The sequence below is a fragment of the Dryobates pubescens genome, chromosome 35 (assembly GCF_014839835.1).
Source record: "Dryobates pubescens isolate bDryPub1 chromosome 35, bDryPub1.pri, whole genome shotgun sequence".
In the NCBI taxonomy this organism is placed as follows: domain Eukaryota; kingdom Metazoa; phylum Chordata; class Aves; order Piciformes; family Picidae; genus Dryobates; species Dryobates pubescens.
The window spans coordinates 5,926,171-5,948,680 of record NC_071646.1 but is presented as its reverse complement, the minus strand read 5'-3'; the positions used below and the strand labels follow the sequence as shown (position 1 = coordinate 5,948,680).

Here is a 22,510-nt window from a genome sequence, read left to right as displayed (position 1 = left end):
GGCTGCGCCTCTCCTTCCCGTGGCCAGTGGAGGCGGAAGTGCCGCTCCCAACATGGCGGAGGCCAGCGCCGCGCCGCACCCAAGATGGCGGCGCGGGGGCGGAGCTCGCCGTCCGGCCGGGTGCCGCAGCGGCCGTGGCCACCGGGGGCGGGCGGCGCTGGCTGGGCGGTGACGCGGCCGCCGCGGCGGGGCCGACGGCTGAATCCACACGGCAGCTGCTGCCCCAGCCCCACACCGACACCCCTCCCGGTGCCACTCCCAACATGGCGGCGGCGCTGCCCCGGCTCTCCCTGCCGCTCCCGCGAGAAGGAGGGGTGAGTCCTCGCGAGAGCTCGGCGCGGCGCAGCGCGGCCGACATGGAGCCGGGCGGCGGCGGCGGCGGCGTCCCGGGGCCGCTCCCGGCTAACAACAAGGCCCGCGGCGGCCCGGTGCCGCCCGGCAAGGCCCGCGACCTGGGCCGCCCGCCGCGCAAGGACTCCGAGGTCAGCGCCGCTGCCGCCGGGCCCGGCTCCGCGGGGGGGGGGCGGGGCGGGCCGGGGCCGCGTCGTTGTGCTCCCCGCCGTGGGCCCGGGGCCTGCCCCGGCGCTGCCGGTGGGCTCCGCCCTCCGCTTCTGGCCTGACCCCAGCGGTGTTTGGGCTCCGCCCTCCGTCGGGCTGCTCCCGGACCAGTGGCTCCCCACCCCCGCCCCGGAGCCGGTGCTTCGGTAGCGCTTCCGCCGGGGCAGGGCCTGGGGCTGCCACCCTCCCGCGCCCCGGAGACGGTTCTTTGGTGCCGGTCCCCTTAGGGCTGGTCCGGGAGCAGCTGCTTTCTCCTCCTCCTGGTTCCTTGGTACCGGTTGCCCCGGGGCCGGTCCCGGCCCAGCTGCTTCCCCAGCCGCAGATCCGCTGCGTCGGTCCCGGGTCTCCTGGGCTCGGTTCTGCCTTGCCCTGGCACCTGAGCCGCGGGGATGTGAGGGCTGAGGCTTTCCTCTGCCAGGCTGCTTTGGTGCCAGCTGTGCCTGGAGCCTGCTTGGGTCAGTGCCAGGCTCCTGTTCCTCTCCTCCCTGCGTCTGGGCTGCGTTGACCTGGCTGAGAGTGGCTCAGTCCCGGGGCTCCCAGGTGGACCTGGCTGTGGTCACCCCAGTCCCAGGCCTGCTCAGGTCAGGGGCTTAAAGGAGCCAAGAAGGAAGCTGGGGACAGAGTTTTGATGTGCCAGGCCAAGGGGAGATGGTTTGGAGCTGCAAGAGGCAGACTGAGAGTGGAGAGAAGGAGAAATGTTTGGTGCTGAGGGTGGGGAGAGCCTGTGCCAGGCTGCCCAGAGAGCTGGGAGCTGCCCCAGGGCTGGCAGCAGTGCAGGGCAGGTTGTGTGGGGCTGGGAGCAGCCTGCTGGGGCTGGGGATGGCCCTGGGGGCTGCAGGGCTTGGGTTGGAGGAGCTCTGAGGATCCCTTCCCACCCAAACCACTCAGGGTTGCTCCTCACAGCCAGCCCTGGGGTGGTGGTGGGGGTTGGGTGGTTGTCCAGCTTGCTCTTCCTGTGCTGCTCCCTCCAGGGCTGCTCCCTCCAGGGCTGGCTCTGCTGAGGGTGACCAACCCTTCCTGGAGCCACCAAGCTCCTGGGGGGGGACACCTCTGAGCTCTGGTGACAGCAGGAGGGCTGAGTGGCTCTGAGGGGAGCTGCCTCATCCCAGGGCTCTTCTGTGGTGGCCTCCAGATGCTGCCTCATGCCTGGGGCAGCCCCAGAGCCATCCACTTCCCTGCATGAGGAATGACAGGAGAGGGCTCTGAGGAGCTCAGTGTCAGCCTGGGGAGCTGGGGAGCATCTCCCAGCCCCCCATATCCCCCCCAGGTGCTGCTGGCTCAGCCTGGGGAGCATCTCCCAGCCCCCCAAATCCCCCCCAGGTGCTGCTGGCTCAGCCTGGAGAGCATCTCCCAGCCCCCCAAATCCCCCCCAGGTGCTGCTGGCTCAGCCTGGAGAGCATCTCCCAGCCCCCCAAATCCCCCCCTGCTGCTGGCTCAGCCTGGGGAGCATCTCCCAGCCCCCCAAATCCCCCCCAGGTGCTGCTGGCTCAGCCTGGAGAGCATCTCCCAGCCCCCCAAATCCCCCCCTGCTGCTGGCTCAGCCTGGGGAGCATCTCCCAGCCCCCCAAATCCCCCCCAGGTGCTGCTGGCTCAGCCTGGAGAACTGGGGAGCCTCTCCCAGCCCCCTCCCCAGCTCTTTTCTCCTCTCCCCCCTCTGCTGGGGAGCCCCCAGCCCCCTCTTTTGGTGCCCACCTGAGGTCTCCCTGCCTCTGGGGCAGCCAGCTGAGCTCTGAGCCCTGCTCCCCACCCCCAGGGAAGTCAACCAACTCCCAGCTGATAGTCCTGGGGGGAGGCTTTGTGCTGGGCCCAGCAGTGGCTGAGTGCTGCAGGGGGGTGGGCTGGGGGTTGCCTTGCTCACAGCTGCTGCTGCTGCAGGGAGGTTTTGGGGTGGTCCCTGGCTTCTCCAGGGGGCTGAGGTGACTTTGGGGACCCTCCTGAGGCTGTTTCTTGTGGTGGGGGACAGTTGGGTTTGTTCTGCCTGGCAGCAAATGCTGCCCTGGGAGTGATCTGGGGGTTGGGTTTGGTTTCACTTTGTTTCTCCTTCCTTCCTTTGGCCTCCCAAGGGCTACTCAGAGTCTCCAGACCTGGAGTTTGAGTATGCAGACACTGACAAGTGGGCAGCAGAGCTCTCAGGTGAGGGAAGTCCTCCTGCTGGGGGGGGAGCAGAGAGCAGCTCCAGCACAGCCTCTGCTCCCCCCCTCAACCTTGGCTACCTCCCCAGCAGCTCTTTGTGGTTTCAGCTCTTGTGCTTGGGGGTTTGGGGCTGGGGAGGGACTTTGGAGGGGGTCAGGGAGGGATAGGGCTCTGGGGAGGGTGGGGGGGGTGGAGCAGAACTGGAAGTGGGGAGGTGGAGGTTGGATCTGGAAGGTGTCCAGAGCAGGGCCAGGAGGAGGAGCAGAGGGCTGGAGCTGCTCTGCCCTGCAGACAGCCTGAGAGAGTTGGGGTTGTGCAGGCTGGAGAGGAGAAGGCTCCCAGGAGACCTCCTTGTGGCCTCCCAGGAGCTGCAGGGGGCTGCAGGAAAGCTGGGGAGGGACTTTGGAGGGGGTCAGGGAGGGATGGAGCAGAACTAGAAGTGGGGAGCTGGAGATTGGCTGTGAGGAAGAAGTTGTTGGCCAGGAGGGTGGTGAGAGCCTGGCACAGGCTGCCCAGGGAGGTGGTGGAAGCCTCCTGCCTGGAGGTGTTTGCAGCCAGGCTGGAGGTGGCTGTGAGCAACCTGCTGTGGTGTGAGGTGTCCCTGCCCATGGCAGGGGCTTGGAGCTGGCTGAGCCTGGAGCTCCCTTCCAGCCCTGCCAGCTCTGTGAGTCTCTGTGTGGGGTTGCTCAGGATGGAGGATCCCAGCACCACTCAGGGATGCTCAGGATGAGCTCATGCCTGGGGCTGTGCAGGGATGCTGGGGATGAGGGATCTCAAAGCCATGTGGGGAGGCTGAGGATGGGGGATCCCAGCAGCCTGCAGGGATGCTGGGGATGGGAGGCTGGGAGCTGAGCAGGGAGGCTGGGAATGGAGGGAATGCCAGAGCTGCACAGGGATGCTTGGGATGGGGAGCTTGGAGCTGTGCAGGGATGCTGGGGATGAGGGATCCCAAAGCCATGTGGGGAGGCTGGGGATGGGAGGCTGGGAGCTGGGCAGGGAGGCTGGGAATGGAGGCTCCAGGAAAGCTGGGGAGGGACTTCTGAGGCTGTCAGGGAGGGACAGGACTGGGGGGGATGGAAGCACAACCAGAAGTGGGGAGCTGGAGATTGGCTGTGAGGAAGAAGTTGTTCCTTGAGCTCCCTTCCAGCCCTGGCAGCTCTGTGCTCAGGGTTGGGCTGTCTGTGCTGGCTTGCAGCAGGGCCTTGGAGATGCTCTCTCTGCTCTTTTGGCAGAGCTCTACAGCTACACAGAGGGCCCTGAGTTCCTGCTCAACCGCAAGTGCTTCGAGGAGGACTTCAGGATCCATGGTAAGAGACTTCCCTTGGCCTGCTCCCCACCCCCAGGGGAGGGACAGGCAGCTCCTGGGCTTGGGGTGGAAGGGAGCTCAAGGCTCAGGCAGCTCCAAGCCCCTGCCATGGGCAGGGACACCTCACACCACAGCAGGTTGCTCACAGCCACCTCCAGCCTGGCTGCAAACACCTCCAGGCAGGAGGCTTCCACCACCTCCCTGGGCAGCCTGTGCCAGGCTCTCACCACCCTCCTGGCCAACAACTTCTTCCTCACAGCCAATCTCCATCTCCCCACTCCTAGTTCTGCTCCATCCCCCCCAGTCCTATCCCTCCCTGACCCCCTCCAAAGTCCCTCCCCAGCTTTCCTGGAGCCCCCTGCAGCTCCTGGGAGGCCACAAGGAGGTCTCCTGGGAGCCTTCTCCTCTGCAGCCTGCACAACCCCAACTCTCTCAGGCTGTCTGCAGGGCAGAGCAGCTCCAGCCCTCTGCTCCTCCTGTGCTGATAGGATGAGAGGGAGTGAGTCATAGTACCATAGAATCAGTCAGGTTGGAAGAGACCTCAGGGATCATCAAGTCCAAGCTGTCCCCCAGCACCTCCTGACAGCCAAATCCTGGCTCCAAGGGCCACATCCAAGCCCCTCTTGAACACCTCCAGGGATGGGGACTCCACCACCTCCCTGGGCAGCACATCCCCAGGGCCAATCTCTCTTGCTGGGAAGAATTTCTTCCTCCCCTCCAGGCTGAAGCTCCCCTGGCACAGCTTGAGACTGTGTCCTCTTGTTCTGGTGCTGGGTGCCTGGGAGAAGAGCCCAACCCCCACCTGGCTCCAACCTCCCTGCAGGGAGTTGCAGAGAGCAAGAAGGTCTCCCCTGAGCCTCCTCTCCTGCAGGCTAAGCAACCCCAGCTCCCTCAGCCTCTCCTCCCAGGGCTGTGCCCCAGACCCCTCCCCAGCTTTGTTGCCCTTCTCTGGACACCTTCCAGCAGCTCAACCTCTTTCCTGACCTGAGGAGCCCAGAGCTGGCCACAGGACTCCAGCTGTGGCCTCAGCAGTGCTGAGCACAGGGCAGGATGAGCTCCCTGCTGCTGCTGGCCACACTCTGCCTGCTGCAGGCCAGGCTGCCCTTGGCCTTCTTGGCCCCCTGGGCACACTGCTGGCTCCTGTTCAGCTGCTGTCCCCCACTCCCCCCAGGTCCCTCTCTGCCTGGCTGCTCTCAGCCACTCTGCCCCCAGCCTGTGGCCCTGCCTGGGGTTGCTGTGGCCAAGGCCTGGCCCCTCTGCCCTTCACTCCAGCCCTGCTGACCACACTCTTTCCTGCTGGAGGCCAGGCTGCCCTCGACCCTTTTAGCCCCCTGGGGGTTGTCCAGGCTGGTGTGCAGGGCTGGGCCCAGGTGGCCCTCAGCCTTCCCTGCCCTTTGCCTTTGCAGTGAGGGAGCAGCAGTGGACAGAGCTGGACAGGAGGCAGCACCGCACCCACGCCATGAGGCTGCTGGACGGCCTGGAGGTCACCGCCAGGGAGAGGAGGCTGAGGGTCGCCAGAGCCATCCTCTACGTGGCCCAAGGTGACTCCAGGCTCCTCTCCCCACCCCCTCTCCCTTTCATTTCCCCATGGCTCCCTCTGGGGCCTGGCTTGGAGGCTGTCCCCAGTGCTGCAGGTCCTCTCCTGGTGCCTTGCTGTGGCTCCCGGGGTGTCCGCAGCTGGCCCCAGGTCCTCCTTGGGGGCTCAGAGGCTGGAGGCAGGGAATGGTGAAGGGCTTGGAGGGAGAGCTTTGAGGCCCTGGAGTCCAAGCTGCACTGCCAGCTTCCCACTCAACCATGCAGTTGGGTTAGGTGGGAAGAGACCTTTCAGGTGGTGGAGGCTGAGCCTCAAGCCAGCCCTGCCCCAGGGCAGCACCACCCCAGGGCCCTCAGCACCACAGCTCCAGGGATGGAGGCTCCACCACTGCCCCTGGGCAGCCTGGGCCAGGCCTGGGCAAGCCTCAAGGGGCAGAAATTGCTCCTCATGGCCAAGCTGAACCTCCCCTGGGGCAACTTGAAGCCATTTCCCCTTCTGTTGCTTGCTCCCTGGGAGCAGAGCCCAAGCCCCAAGCCTACCACTAAATCCTGTCCCTGAGCAGCACAGCTCTGAAGCCCCTCCAGGGTTAGGGGCTGCACCACTGCCCCTGGGCAGCCTGGGCCAGGCCTGGGCAAGCCTCAAGGGGCAGAAATTGTTCCTCATGGCCAAGCTGAACCTCCCCTGGGGCAACCTGAGGTTGTTTCCTCTCATCCTATCATTTGCTCCTTGGGAGAAGAGCCCAAAGCCCACCTGGCTCCAGCCTCCTCTCAGGGAGCTGTGGGCAGCCAGAAGGGTCTCCCCTCAGGCTCTAAAGGGTCTCCCCTCAGGCTCTAAGGGTCTCCCCTCAAGCTAAAGGGTCACATGGAGACAGCTTTTCACTCCCCCCTCCTCCCCCTGGGAATTCCTCTGGTGGGGGTGGGAGGAGGCTGGGCTGGCCCTGCTGGGGGCTGGGCTGGCCCTGCTGGGGGCTGGGCTGGCCCTGCTGGGGGCTGGGCTGGCCCTGCTGGGGGCTGGGCTGCCCTGCTGGGGGGTGGGAGCCAGCCAGGCTGTTGTTGCAGGCACCTTTGGGGAGTGTGGCTCAGAGGCTGAGGTGCAGGCCTGGATGAGGTACAACATCTTCCTCCTGCTGGAGGTGGGCACCTTCAATGCTCTGGTGGAGCTGCTGAACATGGAGATTGAGTGAGTCCTGTGGCTGGGGGTGGCTGGGGGGAGGCTTTGGGTTGGAAGGGAAGCAGGGAGGGCTCCCTCCAGCCTCAGCACCCCCAGCTCCCTCAGCTGCTCCTCCCCAGCCCTGTTCTCCAGGTTGGAAAAGAGCTCAGAGCTCACCAAGTCCTGCCCAGCCCCCAGCACCTCCTGATCAACTCAACCATGGCACCAAGGGCCTCATCCAGGCTCTTCCTGAACACCTCCAGGGATGGGGACTCCACCACCTCCCTGGGCAGCACATCCCCAGGGCCAATCCCTCTGGCTGGGAAGAATTTCTTCCTCCCCTCCAGCCTGAACCTCCCCTGGCACAGCTTGAGACTGTGTCCTCTTGTTCTGCTGCTGGGTGCCCAACCCCTACCTGGCTCCAACCTCCCTTCAGGGAGTTGCAGAGAGCAAGAAGGTCTCCCCTGAGCCTCCTCTCCTGCAGGCTAATCACCCCCAGCTCCCTCAGCCTCTCCTCCCAGGGCTGTGCCCTCAGGCTGAGCCCTCTGCAGCCTCCCCTTGAACATCTCCGCAGCTGGGACCCCAACCACCTCCCGTTGCAGCCTTCCACCTCCCTCCTGGTGCAGCCCTCGCTGCCGCCCTGTGGCCCAGGGGCTGGGGAGGGGGCTCTGGGGGCAGCCTGTCCCCGGGGTCCCCCCCTGAGGCCGCGCTCCCTCCCCGCAGCAACAGCGCCGCCTGCAGCAGCGCCGTCCGCAAGCCTGCCATCTCCCTGGCCGACAGCACCGACCTCAGGTAGGGCTGGGCCTGCTGCTGCCCCTGCCCCTGCCGCCGGGCTGCCCCTGCCCCTGCCGCCGGGCTGCCCCTGCCCCTGCCGCCGGGCTGCCCCTGCCCCTGCCGGGCTGCCCCTGCCCCTGCCGGGCTGCCCCTGCCGGGCTGCCCCTGCCCCTGCCGGGCTGCCCCTGCCCCTGCCCCTGCCGCCGGGCTGCCCCTGCCCCTGCCCCTGCCGCCGGGCTGCCCCTGCCCCTGCCGCCGGGCTGCCCCTGCCCCTGCTGCCGGGCTGCCCCTGCCCCTGCCGCCGGGCTGCCCCTGCCCCTGCCGCCGGGCTGCCCCTGCCCCTGCCGCCGGGCTGCCCCTGCCCCTGCCGCCGGGCTGCCCCTGCCCCTGCCGCCGGGCTGCCCCTGCCCCTGCAGCCGCCGCCGGGCTGCCCCTGCCCCTGCCGCCGGGCTGCCCCTGCCCCTGCCGCCGCCGGGCTGCCCCTGCCCCTGCCGCCGCCGGGCTGCCCCTGCCCCTGCCGCCGCCGGGCTGCCCCTGCCCCTGCCGCCGCCGGGCTGCCCCTGCCCCTGCCGCCGCCGGGCTGCCCCTGCCCCTGCCGCCGCCGGGCTGCCCCTGCCCCTGCCGCCGCCGGGCTGCCCCTGCCCCTGCCGCCGCCGGGCTGCCCCTGCCCCTGCCGCCGCCGGGCTGCCCCTGCCCCTGCCGCCGGGCTGCCCCTGCCGCCGGGCTGCCCCTGCCGCCGGGCTGCCCCTGCCGCCGGGCTGCCCCTGCCGCCGGGCTGCCCCTGCCCCTGCCCCTGCCGCCGGGCTGCCCCTGCCCCTGCCCCTGCCGCCGGGCTGCCCCTGCCCCTGCCCCTGCCGCCGGGCTGCCCCTGCCCCTGCCGCCGCCGGGCTGCCCCTGCCCCTGCCCCCGCCGGGCTGCCGCCGGGCTGCCCCTGCCCCCGCCGGGCTGCCGCCGGGCTGCCCCTGCCCCTGCCCCTGCCGCCGGGCTGCCCCTGCCCCTGCCGCCCCTGCCGGGCTGCCCCTGCCCCTGCCGCCCCTGCCGGGCTGCCCCTGCCCCTGCCGCCGCCGGGCTGGGCCTGCCCCTGCCGCCGCCGGGCTTCCCCTGCCCCTGCCCCTGCTGCCGGGCTGCCCCTGCCCCTGCCGCCGGGCTGCCTGCCCCTGCCGCTGGGCTGCCTGGGCCTGCCGACGGTCTGCCCCCCTGCCGCCAGGCTGCCCCTGCTGCTGGGCTGCCTCAGCCAGCCCCCTCCCCTGCCTGCCCTGCCCAGCAACCCCCCCAGAGACCCCTCGCCCAGCTCAGCTGTGCTGAGAGTCCTCCCTCTGGAGGCTTTGGCTCGGGCAAGGGCTTTTGGAGGGCGTCGAGGCCGAGCTGCCTCCGAGCTCCCCCTCAGAGCCTGCTGCAGATCCTCCCCCCGGCTCCTCCCCGCCCCCCCCCCCCTCCCCTCCCCCGGGTCCCTGGTGCTCAGCCTGTGTGGGGCTGGCTGGGGCCATGCAGGCAGCAAGCTCTGCCCTGCTGCTTGAGCTCCCAGCTCTTGGGCTGCACGGAGCCCAGCTGTGCTCTGGGCCCATCCACCCTCTTCCCACAGCCCTGGGAAGGGGTGGGGGTAGCTCCCTGGCTCATCTGGGCCTTGGGTCTGTGTGCAGGGTGCTGCTGAACATCATGTACCTGATCGTGGAGACCGTGCGGCAGGAGGCCGAGGGGGACAAGCCTGAGTGGAAGAGCATCAGGCAGACATTCAGGGCAGAGCTGGGTGAGCAGCAGGGGCCTCCAGCTGCATGGCAGGGAGGTGCCCAGGGCTGGGCAGCAGAGAGAGGGAGGTGAGGGTTGGCTCCAGGCTGGGGTGAAGGGAGGCTGGCAGCCCTGGGTTAGCTTCTGCTAGGTTGAGCCTTCAAGATGAGTCCAAGCTTGATCTGACTGTGCCAGGCCTGGTGCTGAGCCCTGAAGGATGAGAGGAGCTGTCTGGGGTGAGGACCAAGTGCTTCCAGCTGGATGGGATGGAGATTTCCAAGGCTGGAGAGCAAAGGGGTTTGGCTCCAGGCTGGGGTGAAGGGAGGCTGGCAGCCCTGGGTTAGCTTCTGCTAGGTTGAACCTTGCTGGTGGAGCAAGGAGGGAGCAGAGGAAAAGGTCAGTCCAAGCATGATGTAACTCTGCCAAGCCTGGTGCTGAACCCTGAAGGAAGAGAGGAGCTGTCTGGGGTGAGAGGAGGATCTTGGAGCCAGGGAGGGTGAACCTGCAGAGGCCCTGGGAGGGTGCAGGGGGTGGGGGTGGGGGCTGGGGTGGGCAGAGGGCCCAGCAATGCCTTGGCCAACGCTGCTGTGTGCTTCCAGGAGCTCCCCTGTACAACAATGAGCCCTTCTCTGTCATGCTCTTTGGGATGGTGACCAAGTTCTGCAGTGGCCATGCTCCACACTTCCCCATGAAGAAGGTTCTGCTCTTGCTCTGGAAGACTGTGCTGGTGAGGAGAGCCCCTGGGGGGTGCTGCCAGGGGTCTTCTGCTTTGACTTTGGGCAGAAGGAGGAAGTTCTGCCCTTGAGGCTGGCTGGAACTGCTCCATCCTGCTGCTCTGGTGTTCAGCCAGGGAGTTTGTGCCCTGGGAGGGAATCAGGGAAGTGCTCTGCTTGGCAAACCACTTCTCAGGTCCTGGAGGCCAAGCCCTAAGCCAGCCCTGCCCCAGGGGCACCACCACCACCCCCTGGCCCTCAGCACCACAGCCCTGCCCCAGGGGCACCACCACCACCCCCTGGCCCTCAGCACCACAGCTCCAGGGCTCCAGGCAGCTCGGGGGTCCCCCCCTGGGGCCCAGGCAGCTCGGGGGTCCCCCCCTGGGGCCCAGGCAGCTCGGGGGTCCCCCCCTGGGGCCCAGGCAGCTCGGGGGTCCCCCCCTGGGGCCCAGGCAGCTCGGGGGTCCCCCCCTGGGGCCCAGGCAGCTCGGGGGTCCCCCCCTGGGGCCAGGATTTGGCCTCCTGCAGAGCAGGTTCGGGCAGGGGGAGGCAGAGGAGCCCTCCCCTGGTGCTCCCTGGTGGGGGGGGATTCCCTGGGGCTCAGGGTGCTGTCTGCTGCCTTGCAGTGCACCCTGGGGGGGTTTGAGGAGCTGCAGAGCATGAAGGCAGAGAAGAGGGAGGTCCTGGGGCTGCCCCCCCTGCCGGAGGACAGCATCAAGGTGATCCGCAGCATGCGGGCGGCCTCGCCCCCGGCCTCCGCCTCCGACCTCATCGAGCAGCAGCAGAAGAGAGGCCGCAGGGAGCACAAGGTGGGGGCAGCAGGGGGCCTGCAGCCTGCCTCACGCTGCCTCCCCCCCTGCTGGATGGCTCCCTGCAGCTCCCAGCCCCTCCCTTAATCCCCAGCATCCCTGCCCGGCCCCCAGCCTCAGCATCCCTGCCCGGCCCCCAGCCTCGGCATCCCTGCCCGGCCCCCAGCCTCGGCATCCCTGCCCGGCCCCCAGCCTCAGCATCCCTGCCCGGCCCCCAGCCTCCCATCCTCAGCCTCCCCACATGGCTTTGGGATCCCTCATCCCCAGCATCCCTGCACAGTTCCAGGCATGAGCTCATCCTGAGCATCCCTGAGTGGTGCTGGGATCCTCCCTCCTGAGCATCCCCACACAGAGGATCAGAACTGGCAGGGCTGGAAGGGAGCTCCAGGCTCAGGCAGCTCCAAGCCCCTGCCATGGGCAGGGACACCTCACACCACAGCAGGTTGCTCACAGCCACCTCCAGCCTGGCTGCAAACACCTCCAGGCAGGAGGCTTCCACCACCTCCCTGGGCAGCCTGTGCCAGGCTCTCACCACCCTCCTGGCCAACAACTTCTTCCTCACAGCCAATCTCCAGCTCCCCACTTCTAATTCTGCTCCACCCCCCCCAGCCCTATCCCTCCCTGACCCCCTCCAAAGTCCCTCCCCAGCTTTCCTGCAGCCCCCTGCAGCTCCTGGGAGGCCACAAGGAGGTCTCCTGGGAGCCTTCTCCTCTGCAGCCTGCACAACCCCAACTCTCTCAGGCTGTCTGCAGGGCAGAGCAGCTCCAGCCCTCTGCTCTTCCTCGTGGCCCTGCTCTGGAGCCCTTCCAGATCCTTCCTGGGCTAGGGGCTCCAGAACTGGAGGCAGTGCTGCAGGTGGGCTCTGAGTGGTGCCCCCCAGCTGCTCCCCTGGCAGCCTGCCCTCCCTGCAGGCCCTGATAAAGCAGGACAACCTGGATGCCTTCAACGAGCGAGACCCCTACAAGGCCGACGACTCCCGCGAGGAGGAGGAGGAGAACGACGACGACAGCAGCCTGGAGGGAGAGACCTTCCCCCTGGAGAGGGATGAAGTGATGCCCCCCCCCACCCAGCACCCCCCCAGTGACAGGATCACCTGCCCCAAAGGCCTGCCCTGGGCCCCCAAGGTCCGGTGAGTCCATGGGGCAAGGCCTTGGCTTAGGCTGTTGGAGGAGAATGGAGGCTGTTAGCTATGGAGAGCTTCAGCAGGGACCTGGGGGAGAGGTTGAGGCCCTGGAGAAGTTCAGCTGGGTCCTAGGGAAGGTGTTGAAGTCCTGGAGTGGTTGAAGGAGGATGGAGGCTGTTAGGTGTGGAGAGCTTCAGCAGGGACCTCAAGGAGATGTTGAGGCCCTGGAGAAGTTCAGCTGGGTCCTAGGGAAGATGTTGAGGTCCTGGAGGAGTTGGAGGAAGCTGGAGGCTGTTAGGTGTGGAGAGCTTCAGCAGGAACCTGGGGGAGGTGCTGAGGCCCTGGAGGGAGCTGGAGGCTGTTAGCTGTGGGGAGCTTCAGCAGGGGTCTGGGGGAGGTGCTGAGGCCCTGGAGGGAGCTGGAGGCTGTTAGCTGTGGGGAGCTTCAGCAGGGGTCTGGGGGAGATGCTGAGGATGCTGTGGTGAAGCCAGTGGTCGCTTTGGTGGCTGGGCTGGGGTGGGGGTGGGCTAAGCCCCCTCCCCTTGCCCTGGGCAGGAGGCTTTCCCTGCAGGGCTGGGGAGGCTCAGGGGGCTGTGACTCTCCCTCTTGCCCCCTGCCTGCAGGGAGAAGGACATTGAGATGTTCCTGGAGTCCAGCCGCAGCAAGTTCATCGGCTACACGCTGGGCAGGTGGGCGCAGCCCTGGGGGCAGCTGGGGGCTGCTGCTGCCCTCTGCTTGGCCCCACAGGAGTCCTCTGCCTGCTCCCTGGCCCCCTCCCCCTGGCTTGGTGGCTCAGCTCTGCCCCTGCCTCTTCTCCCCCTCTCTGCAGTGACACCAACACCGTGGTTGGCTTGCCCAGGCCCATCCACGAGAGCATCCGAACCCTGAAGCAGGTGAGCTGCCTGCAGGAGCCCCTCCAGCTCCTGCTGCCCACCCCCCCTGCCCCCACCAGGGCCTGGGCTGCCTTTTCCTGGCCCCTCTCCCATGGCCTCAGCCCATCTCCCACCCCCTTCCTTACTGGCTTTGTCCTTTCAGAGTAGAGGAGGAGAGAGAAAGGGAACTGCCCCTTGGCCTGGCCCTGGGCAGCACTCAGCAGAGCCTGGCCCCAGCCTCTTGCCCCCCACAGCTCCTTTAGCTCTTGCTGAGCATTGCTCAGCTGCCCTCTGGGGCTGCTCTGCTGCAGGCTCTCAGCCCCAGGGCTCTCAGCCTTTGCTGCTGCCAGAGCTGCTCCAGGCCCCTCAGCAGCTTCCCAGCCTGCCCTGGGCTCTCTCCAGCACTTCTCTGTCTCTCTTGACCTGAGGAGCCTGAGGGCCTGACCCCCTCCTCTTGCCCCCCACCCTTTATATCAGCACAAACACCTCCTTGCTCCACAGTGCTGTGCCCAGGGTTAGCAGCACAATCATGGAATGGGCTGGGCTGGAAGGGACCTCCAAAGGTCATCCAGTCCAACCCCCCTGCAGCCATTATGGAATGGAATGGAATGGAATAAAATAGAATGAACCAGGTTGGAAAAGATCTCAGAGCTCAGCAAGTCCAACCTCTCCCCCAGCACCATCTGATCAACCCAACCATGGCACCAAGGGCCTCAGCCAGGCTCTTCCTAAACCCCTCCAGGGATGGGGACTCCACCACCTCCCTGGGCAGCACATCCCGAGGGCAAACAACTCTCTCAGTGAAGAACTTTCTCCTCCCCTCCAGCCTAACCCTCCCCTGGCACAGCTTGAGACTGTGTCCTCTTGTTCTGCTGCTGGGTGCCTGGGAGAAGAGCCCAACCCCCACCTGGCTCCAACCTCCCTGCAGGGAGTTGCAGAGAGCAAGGAGGTCTCCCCTGAGCCTCCTCTCCTGCAGGCTAAGCAACCCCAGCTCCCTCAGCCTCTCCTCCCAGGGCTGTGCCCCAGACCCCTCCCCAGCTTTGTTGCCCTTCTCTGGACACCTTCCAGCAGCTCAACCTCTTTCCTGACCTGAGCAGCCCAGAGCTGGCCACAGGACTCCAGCTGTGGCCTCAGCAGTGCTGAGCACAGGGCAGGATGAGCTCCCTGCTGCTGCTGGCCACACTCTGCCTGCTGCAGGCCAGGCTGCCCTTGGCCTTCTTGGCCCCCTGGGCACACTGCTGGCTCCTGTTCAGCTGCTGTCCCCCACTCCCCCCAGGTCCCTCTCTGCCTGGCTGCTCTCAGCCACTCTGCCCCCAGCCTGTGGCACTGCCTGGGGTTGCTGTGGCCAAGGCCTGGCCCCTCTGCCCTTCACTCCAGCCCTGTGCTGGGAGCAGCCTCTGCTCCTCCTCCCCATTTCCCACCCCTTTCCTGACTGCCTTCGGCCTTTTCTTCCTGGGGGTCGTCCCAGCTGCCCCCACCCTGCCTGGGGCCTCTGGGGCAGGGGGAGCAGAGGGTCCTGGAGGGACTGAAGGTGGTGGCAGCATGGGGTGGCCCTGGGGTGACCCTCTGCTGTCTCCTGCAGCACAAGTACACCTCCATAGCCGAGGTCCAGGTGCACATGGAGGACGAGTACCTGCGCTCCCCGTTCTCTGGGGTGAGTGCAGAGGAGGCTGGGATCAAGCTCCTGGCCTTGAGGCCATTTGGTCCCCCCCCAAGGGTGTTTTTGGCTCTGCTGAGCTGAGGAGGTGGGGAAGTCACTCCTTGGGCTGGGGCAGAGGGTGGGGGGGTTGGTGGGGGAGGCCTTGGGCAGGTTGTGTCCTGCCCGAGAGGTGGAGCTGAGCCAGACCCACGGTGCTGGTGGGAGCTCCTGCTCTGAGGCTTTCTGCTCTCTCCTGGCACCAGGGGGAAGAAGAAGTGGAGCAAGTCCCTGCAGAGATCCTGTACCAGGGCCTCCTGCCCAGCCTGCCACAGTACATGGTGAGCTGGGGGCACTGGGGCTGGGCCCTGGGCTCGGTGCTGGGGGCTTCCCTCCGCTGCTCCATCCACTTCCAGTGAGCATAGAATCAGCTTGGAAAAGGCCTCAAAGACCATCAAGTGCAAGCTGGCCCCCAACACCTCCTGACTCCTGAACCCATGGCACCAAGTGCCACATCCAAGCCCCTCTTGAACCCCTCCAGGGATGGGGACTCCACCCAGGTTTTCTTCCCTCCCCGTGGGTGCATCTCCCACTTGTGCCAGGCCCGAGGGGAGAGGGTTTGGAGCTGCAAGAGGCAGACTGAGAGTGGAGAGAAGGAGAAATGTTTGGTGCTGAGGCTGGGGAGAGCCTGTGCCAGGCTGCCCAGAGAGCTGGGAGCTGTCCCATGGCTGGCAGCAGTGCAGGGCGGGTTGTGTGGGGCTGGGGATGTCCCTGGGGGCTGCAGGGGGTTGGGCTTGGAGGAGCTCTGAAGCTCCCTTCCCACCTGAACCACTCTGGGGTTGTGTTACTGCCTCCTGCAGTGGGAGTTGGGGCCCTTGGCTGCTCCAGCTCCACCTCTCCCTTCTCTGCAGATTGCCCTGCTGAAGATCCTCCTGGCTGCAGCCCCAACCTCCAAAGCCAAGACTGATTCCATCAACATCCTGGCAGATGTCTTGCCAGAGGAGATGCCGTGAGTGAGCAGGGGGAGCTGGGGCTGGGGAGGGGAGGGGGAGGGCAAGGGAGAGGAGGGGCAAGGGAGGGGGAGGGCAAGGGAGAGGAGGGGCAAGGGAAGGGTAAGGGAGAGGAGGGGGAAGGGAAGGGCAAGGGAGAGGAGGGGGAAGGGAGGGGAAGGGCAAGGGAGAGGAGGGGGAAGGGAGGGGAAGGGCAAGGGAGAGGAGGGGGAAGGGAGAGGAGGGGCAAGGGAGGGGAAGGGCAAGGGAGAGGAGGGGCAAGGGAGGGGAAGGGGGGGGAAGGGCAAGGGAGGGGAAGGGAGGGGGAGGGGAAGGGAGGGGAGGGGCAAGGGAGGGGAGGGGAAGGGTGGGCATGGGAGGGAGCCAGGCCCCTGGGGTGGTGTGGTTTGGGCTTGAGGCCTCCTGGGTGCCCTGAGCATCATCTGCTCAGTGCTGTGGGACAGGAGCTGTGCTGAGCTGCTGGAGCTGGCTGCTGAGAGCCCAGGGCATGGCAGGACTGTCCACTGGCAAGGTGTGGACACTGGCCCCAGCCCACAGATCCCTCTGTGCCCCTCAGGACCACGGTGCTGCAGAGCATGAAGCTGGGGGTGGATGTCAACAGGCACAAGGAGATCATTGTCAAAGCCATTTCTGCTGTGCTGCTGCTCCTGCTCAAGCACTTCAAGCTCAATCACATCTACCAGGTGAGCTGGGGCAGGCTCTGCCCACCCTGCATGGGGCTTAGGGGCTGGAGGGGACCCAGGGTGGTTCCCTCTGCACAGAGGGCTTGGAAGGGAGCTCTGGAGATCATCCAGTCCAATCCCCCTGCTAGAGCAGGGTCACCCAGGCCAGGTCACCCAGGAACACATCCAGGTGGGGCTTGAAAGTCTCCACCCCAGCAGACTCCACAACCTCTCTGGGCAGCCTGCTCCAGGCTCCAGCAGCCTCACCCCAAACAACTTTCTCCTCCTGCTCAGCTCCAACCTCCTGCCTGCCACTCTGTGCCCCTTGCCCCTTGGCCTGGCCCTGGGCAGCACTCAGCAGAGCCTGGCCCCAGCCTCTTGCCCCCCACAGCTCCTTTAGCTCTTGCTGAGCATTGCTCAGCTGCCCTCTGGGGCTGCTCTGCTGCAGGCTCTCAGCCCCAGGGCTCTCAGCTCCTGCCAGAGCTGCTCCAGGCCCCTCAGCAGCTTCCCAGCCTCCCCTGGGCTCTCTGCAGCACTTCTCTGTCCCTCCTGAGCTGGGGAGCCCAGAGCTGGCCCCAGGGCTGCAGCTGTGGCCTGGCTGGGGCAGAGCAGAGGGGCAGCAGAGCCTCCCCTGCCCTGCTGGCCACACTCTTCTCCATGCCCCCCAGGACCCCCTGCAGCTCCTTGGCCATGAGGGCTCCTTGCTGGCTCCTGGGGACCTTGCTGGCCCCCAGCACTCCCAGCTGCTGCTCCTTGGAGCTGCTCTCCAGCAGCTCCCCCCTCAGCTGTGCTGCTGCAGGAGGTTGTTGCTGCCCAGGGGCAGTTCCCTGCCCTTGCCCTGGCTCAGCTTCCTCTCTCCCCCAGCTCTCAGCCTGGCCAGCTCTCAGTGTCAGCACAGCCCTGGGGGGCTGTCCCCACTGCTCCCACCTTGGATCAGCAGCAAACTGCCTGAGGCTGCCCTCTGCCCCTTCACCCAGCTTCCTGTCCCCCAGCACTCCCAGGTCCTTCTCCCTGGGGCTGCTCTCCTGCAGCTCAGCCTCTCCCCTGTTCTGGGGCCTGCTGCTCACTGCTCTCTCTCCCCAGTTTGAGTACATGGCTCAGCACCTGGTCTTTGCCAACTGCATCCCTCTCATCCTCAAGTTCTTCAACCAGAACATCATGTCCTACATCACTGCCAAGAACAGGTAGTGGAAGGGGGGAGCCCTGCTTGCTTTGTCCCCTTCCCTGGCTGGTCTGTGGGGGGCAGGTGGGCTGTGGGGGAGCAGCTGGACATCTCCTCTCCTTCCTGCAGCATTTCAGTCCTGGACTATCCATACTGTGTGGTGCATGAGCTGCCAGAGCTGACTGCTGAGAGCCTGGTGAGTGCCTTCCTCTCTGCCAGCTCCTGGCACCCGAGGGGCATCCTGGGGGCACCATGGGTGTGGGGAGGCAGCAGGGCCCCTGGGATCCTCAGCACTCCTGTGCTTGGCCCTTGGTGCTTTGGAGGGTTGCTTGGGGCTGGCAGATGTTTATTGCCTGCATGACCTCTTTGGCTGAGGGACCTCAGAGCAGAGCAACCTCTGCTCATCCCTGCTCTGATCTTACAGAGCCATGGAATCATCCAGTTGTTTGGGTTGGAAAAGAGCTTTCAGATCATGGAGTCCAACCTTGAGCTGCCAGGGCAGCACCACCCCATGGCCCTCAGCACCACCCCATGGCCCTCAGCACCACCCCATGGCCCTCAGCACCACCCCATGGCCCTCAGCACCACCCCATGGCCCTCAGCACCACAGCTCCACACCTTTGAAACCCCTCCAAGGGTGGAGACTCCATCACTGCCCTGGGCAGCCTGGGCCAGGCCTGGACAACCCTCATGGGAAAGAAAATCTTCCTCAGGGCCAACCTGAACCTCCCCTGGGGCAGCTGAGGCCATTGCCTCTTGTCTGTTACTTGTTCTTTGGGAGAAGAGACCAACCCCCACCTGGCTCCAGTCTCCTCTCAGGGAGCTGTAGAGAGCAATGAGGTCCCATTGACCTCAGCCTGTGGATCCAGCCTGGCCAGGGCCCATTGATCCCATTGGATCCAGCCTGGCCAGGGCCCATTGATCCCATTGGATCCAGCCTGGCCAGGGCCCATTGATCCCACTGACCTCAGCCCATGGATCAAGCCTGGCCAGGTCCCATTGATCCCATTGGGTCCAGCCTGGCCAGGTCCCATTGATCCCACTGACCTCAGCCCATGGATCCAGCCTGGCCAGGTCCCATTGATCCCATTGGGTCCAGCCTGGCCAGGTCCCATTGATCCCACTGACCTCAGCCCATGGATCCAGCCTGGCCAGATCCCATTGATCCCATTGGGTCCAGCCTGGCCAGGTCCCATTGATCCCATTGGGTCCAGCCTGGCCAGGTCCCATTGATCCCATTGGGTCCAGCCTGGCCAGGTCCCATTGATCCCACTGACCTCAGCCCATGGATCCAGCCTGGCCAGATCCCATTGATCCCATTGGGTCCAGCCTGGCCAGGTCCCATTGATCCCACTGACCTCAGCCCATGGATCCAGCCTGGCCAGGTCCCATTGATCCCATTGGGTCCAGCCTGGCCAGGTCCCATTGATCCCATTGGGTCCAGCCCGGCCAGGTCCCATTGATCCCATTGGGTCCAGCCCAGCCAGGTCCCATTGATCCCATTGGGTCCAGCCTGGCCAGGTCCCATTGATCCCATTGGGTCCAGCCTGGCCAGGTCCCTCTGCAGAGCCTGCACCCCTCCAGCAGCTCCCTCACTGCCACCCAGCTCGGTGCCGCCTGCAGCCATACAGAGTTGTGCCTCAATCTTCTCACCCAAATCCTTGATAAGGACCTCAAGAGGACCTGGCCTGGGTTGTGAGCCCTGGGGTGGCCACCAGCTGCCTGAGCCTTGCCTGTGCTTCCCTGCAGGAGGCAGGAGACAACAACCAGTTTTGCTGGCGGAACCTCTTCTCCTGCATCAACCTCCTGCGCATCCTCAACAAGCTGACCAAGTGGAAGCACTCCCGCACCATGGTGAGGGCCAGGGAAGCCCCTGGGGCTCAGCCCAGCTCAGCTGGGCTCTCACAGGGGGCCTGGCCTGCCTGAAGGGGGCTGTGGATCCCTCGGGGTGCCCCTTTGGCAGCCCCCCAGACCTCGAGGGGGAGCGGGAGGGGAGAGAGGGTAGGCGGGAGAGGGAAGGGGAACGCTGCAGGGTGTGGGCGCCGGATGAGGAGGGTGGGATGAAGATCTGGGTACAGATGATGGAGTTGGAGATGTCCCTGCTGGTTGCAGGAAGGTTGGACAGGATGACCTCCAAGGGTTCCTTCCAACCTGATGCATTCAGTGATTCTAAGCTGTCCCTGCTGGCTGCAGGGGGTTGGACAAGATGACCTCCAAGGGTTCCTTCCAGCCTGATGCTTTCAGTGATTCTAAGTTGTCCCTGCTGGCTGAAGGGGGCTTGGACAAGAAGACCTCCAGGGGTTACTTCTCAAGTGTCCCTGCTGGCTGCAGGGGGTTGGACAGGATGACCTCCAAGGGTTCCTTCCAACCTGATGCTTTCAGTGATTCTAAGTTGTCCCTGCTGGCTGCAGGGGGTTGGACAAGATGACCTCCAAGGGTTCTTTCCAACCTGATGCATTCAGTGATTCAGTGAGGCTAAGATCTGAGTGCAGGGAGGTCGTGGAGTGGATGCCCTTGCAAGGTTCCTTCGAGCCCGGCCAGGCTGTGACTGTCCCCTGCTGTCCCTGCAGATGCTGGTGGTCTTCAAGTCTGCTCCCATCCTGAAGCGGGCGCTGAAGGTCAAGCAGGCCATGATGCAGCTCTACGTGCTGAAGCTCCTCAAGGTGCAGACCAAGTACCTGGGCCGGCAGTGGAGGAAGAGCAACATGAAGACCATGTCAGCCATCTACCAGAAAGTGCGGCACCGCCTCAACGACGACTGGGCCTACGGCAACGGTGCGGCCCCGGGGCTGCCGCGGAGCCTGCCGACCCCTCCGGCATCGGCCGGCCGCGTCCCCGCCCCCCGTCACCTACCCGGTCCCCGCCCCCTCGGCTCGATCCGCCCCCCTGGCCGGCCGCGTCCCCGCCCCCCCGGCTCGATCCGCCCCCCTGGCCGGCCGCGTCCCCGCCCCCTCTGGCTCGATCCGCCCCCCTGGCCGGCCGCGTCCCCGCCCCCTCGGCTCGATCCGCCCCCCTGGCCTGCCGTGTCCCCGCCCCCTCTGGCTCGATCCGCCCCCCTGGCCTGCCGCGTCCCCGCCCCCTCTGGCTCGATCCGCCCCCCTGGCCGGCCGCGTCCCCGCCCCCCCTGGCTCGATCCGCCCCCCTGGCCGGCCGCGTCCCCGCCCCCCTGGCCGGCCGCGTCCCCGCCCCCCTGGCCGGCCGCGTCCCCGCCCCCTCTGGCTCGATCCGCCCCCCTGGCCGGCCGCGTCCCCGCCCCCCCTGGCTCGATCCGCCCCCCTGGCCGGCCGCGTCCCCGCCCCCCTGGCCGGCCGCGTCCCCCGCCCCCCTGGCCGGCCGCGTCCCCGCCCCCTCTGGCTCGATCCGCCCCCCTGGCCGGCCGGTTGGACTCGACGGTCATCTTAAAGGTCCTTTCTAACCTTTCTTCCCTTTTTCTTCTTCTCCTTCCCCCTCCCCTTCTCCCCTTTCTCCCCCTCCCCTTCTCCCCTTTCTCCCCCTCCCCTTCTCCCCTTTCTCCCCCTCCCCTTCTCCCCTTTCTCCCCCTCCCCTTCTCCCCTTTCTCCCCCTCCCCTTCTCCCCTTTCTCCCCCTCCCCTTCTCCCCTTTCTCCCCCTCCCCTTCTCCCCTTTCTCCCCCTCCCCTTCTCCCCTTTCTCCCCCTCCCCTTCTCCCCTTTCTCCCCCTCCCCTTCTCCCCTTTCTCCCCCTCCCCTTCTCCCCTTTCTCCCCCTCCCCTTCTCCCCTTTCTCCCCCTCCCCTTCTCCCCTTTCTCCCCCTCCCCTTCTCCCCTTTCTCCCCCTCCCCTTCTCCCCTGCCTGCCTGATCGCTGCCCCCTCTGCCCAGACCTGGACGCCCGCCCCTGGGACTTCCAGGCGGAGGAGTGCGCCCTGCGGGCCAGCATCGAGCGCTTCAACGCGCGGCGCTACGACCGCGGCCACGGCAACCCGGAGTTCCTGCCGGTGGACAACTGCCTGCAGAGCGTGCTGGGCCAGCGGGTGGAGCTGCCCGAGGACTTCCAGCTCAACTACGACCTCTGGCTGGAGAGAGAGGTCTTCTCCCGCCCCATCTCCTGGGAGGAGCTGCTGCAGTGATGGGTGGCTGGACGGAGGGGGAGGGGGCTGCTTTGGGAAGGGGCAGCGGATGCCCTGCTTGGGGAAGCTTGGAGTTGTGTATGGGGAGGGGGTCCTGACTCAGAGACTGTCCTTGCTCCCCCTCCTGCTTCCTGCCAGGCTGTGCCTGAGCTGAGGCTGAAGGCCACAGCCACCTGGAAGCCTCCTGTTGGGGATGGTTGGAGGAGGGGGGGGGGGACACGACCCGCGTGTGCCCCCCTGCGTGATGCCTGTGGGGGTGGCACCACCGTCGCCCTCCTCCTGCCCTCTCCCCCACCAGCTGGGATGGAGAAGGGGGAGTGGGACAGAAGAGGGTGGAGGGAGCCAACGGAGCTGCTGTGGCAGCCAAACGGTTTGTGTCCCCCCTGTTCCCCCGGGCCCCGCTTGGGGACACGGCGACAGGGCCCCGGGGGTGCTGGGGAGGGGGTGGGGGGCGGTGGAGGAGCTGGGGAGGGCTGCAGTACCCCTTTGCCCCGCTGGGTGGCGCGGGCGAGCTGTACACAAAGATCCGTGCTGAGAGCTGAGCTGAGTGCCTGGGCTGCTTCTGTGGCCCTGTCCCCTGGGTCCCCGTCCCTGGAGAGGAGCCAGGGGGTGCCCAGCTGGCCAAGGAGGCCACCAGCAGCCTGGCCTGGGGCAGCAGTGGGGTGGGCAGCAGGGGCAGGGCAGGGATGGTGCCCCTGGGCTGGGCACTGGGGAGGCCACAGCTTGAGTGCTGGGTTCAGCTCTGGGCTCCTCACCCCAGGAAGGACATTGAGAGGCTGGAGCAGGGCCAGGGAAGGGCAACAGAGCTGGGGAAGGGTCTGGGGAGGAGCAGCTGAGGGAGCTGGGGGGGTTGAGGCTGGAGCAGAGGAGGCTGAGGGAGACCTCATTGCTCTCTGCAGCTCCCTGAGAGGAGGCTGCAGCCAGGGGGGGGGTTGGTTCTGCTCCCAAGGACCAAGGCACAGGACAAGAGGCAATGGCCTCAGGTTGCCCCAGGGGAGGCTCAGGTTGGCCATGAGGAACAATTTCTGCCCCTTGAGGCTTGCCCAGGCCTGGCCCAGGCTGCCCAGGGGCAGTGGTGGAGTCCCCTGGAGGGGTTTCAGAGCCCTGGAGCTGTGGTGCTGAGGGCCCTGGGGTGGTGCTGGGGCAGTGGCTGAACTCCAGGAGCTGAAAGCTCTTCTCCAACCCAAACAATTCCTCCTCCCTCCTTGCTTGCCTGCCCTTGCCCAGCCCCCAGCCCATGAGCTGAGCTGTGGGGACCC

At 66.5% G+C, this 22,510-nt stretch overlaps 1 protein-coding gene across 1 annotated transcript; it reads left to right on the top strand.

Moving 5' to 3' along the window:
- Nucleotides 1-356: 356 nt before the first annotated feature.
- Nucleotides 357-21,291, top strand: STRIP1 (striatin interacting protein 1). Its single transcript, XM_054176550.1, has 21 exons — nucleotides 357-482; nucleotides 2,622-2,691; nucleotides 3,924-3,998; nucleotides 5,404-5,538; nucleotides 6,590-6,710; nucleotides 7,404-7,472; nucleotides 9,095-9,201; nucleotides 9,779-9,906; nucleotides 10,519-10,701; nucleotides 11,613-11,830; nucleotides 12,448-12,513; nucleotides 12,654-12,717; nucleotides 14,279-14,350; nucleotides 14,599-14,673; nucleotides 15,244-15,341; nucleotides 15,899-16,025; nucleotides 17,088-17,188; nucleotides 17,296-17,362; nucleotides 18,916-19,020; nucleotides 19,737-19,941; nucleotides 21,004-21,291. The coding sequence occupies exons 1-21, from the start codon at nucleotides 357-359 to the stop codon at nucleotides 21,249-21,251; spliced, it is 2,460 nt and encodes an 819-aa protein (XP_054032525.1). The 3' UTR covers nucleotides 21,252-21,291.
- The last annotated feature ends 1,219 nt before the right edge of the window (nucleotides 21,292-22,510 follow it).

Bases quoted from the DNA above. Each gene is read 5' to 3' on its own strand.
- STRIP1 (XM_054176550.1), top strand. From the start codon at position 357: ATGGAGCCGGGCGGCGGCGGCGGCGGCGTCCCGGGGCCGCTCCCGGCT. The intron at 19,021-19,736 runs GTGAGGGCCAGG...CTGTCCCTGCAG, and splicing joins GGAAGCACTCCCGCACCATG to ATGCTGGTGGTCTTCAAGTC. The intron at 19,942-21,003 runs GTGCGGCCCCGG...CCCTCTGCCCAG, and splicing joins CGACTGGGCCTACGGCAACG to ACCTGGACGCCCGCCCCTGG.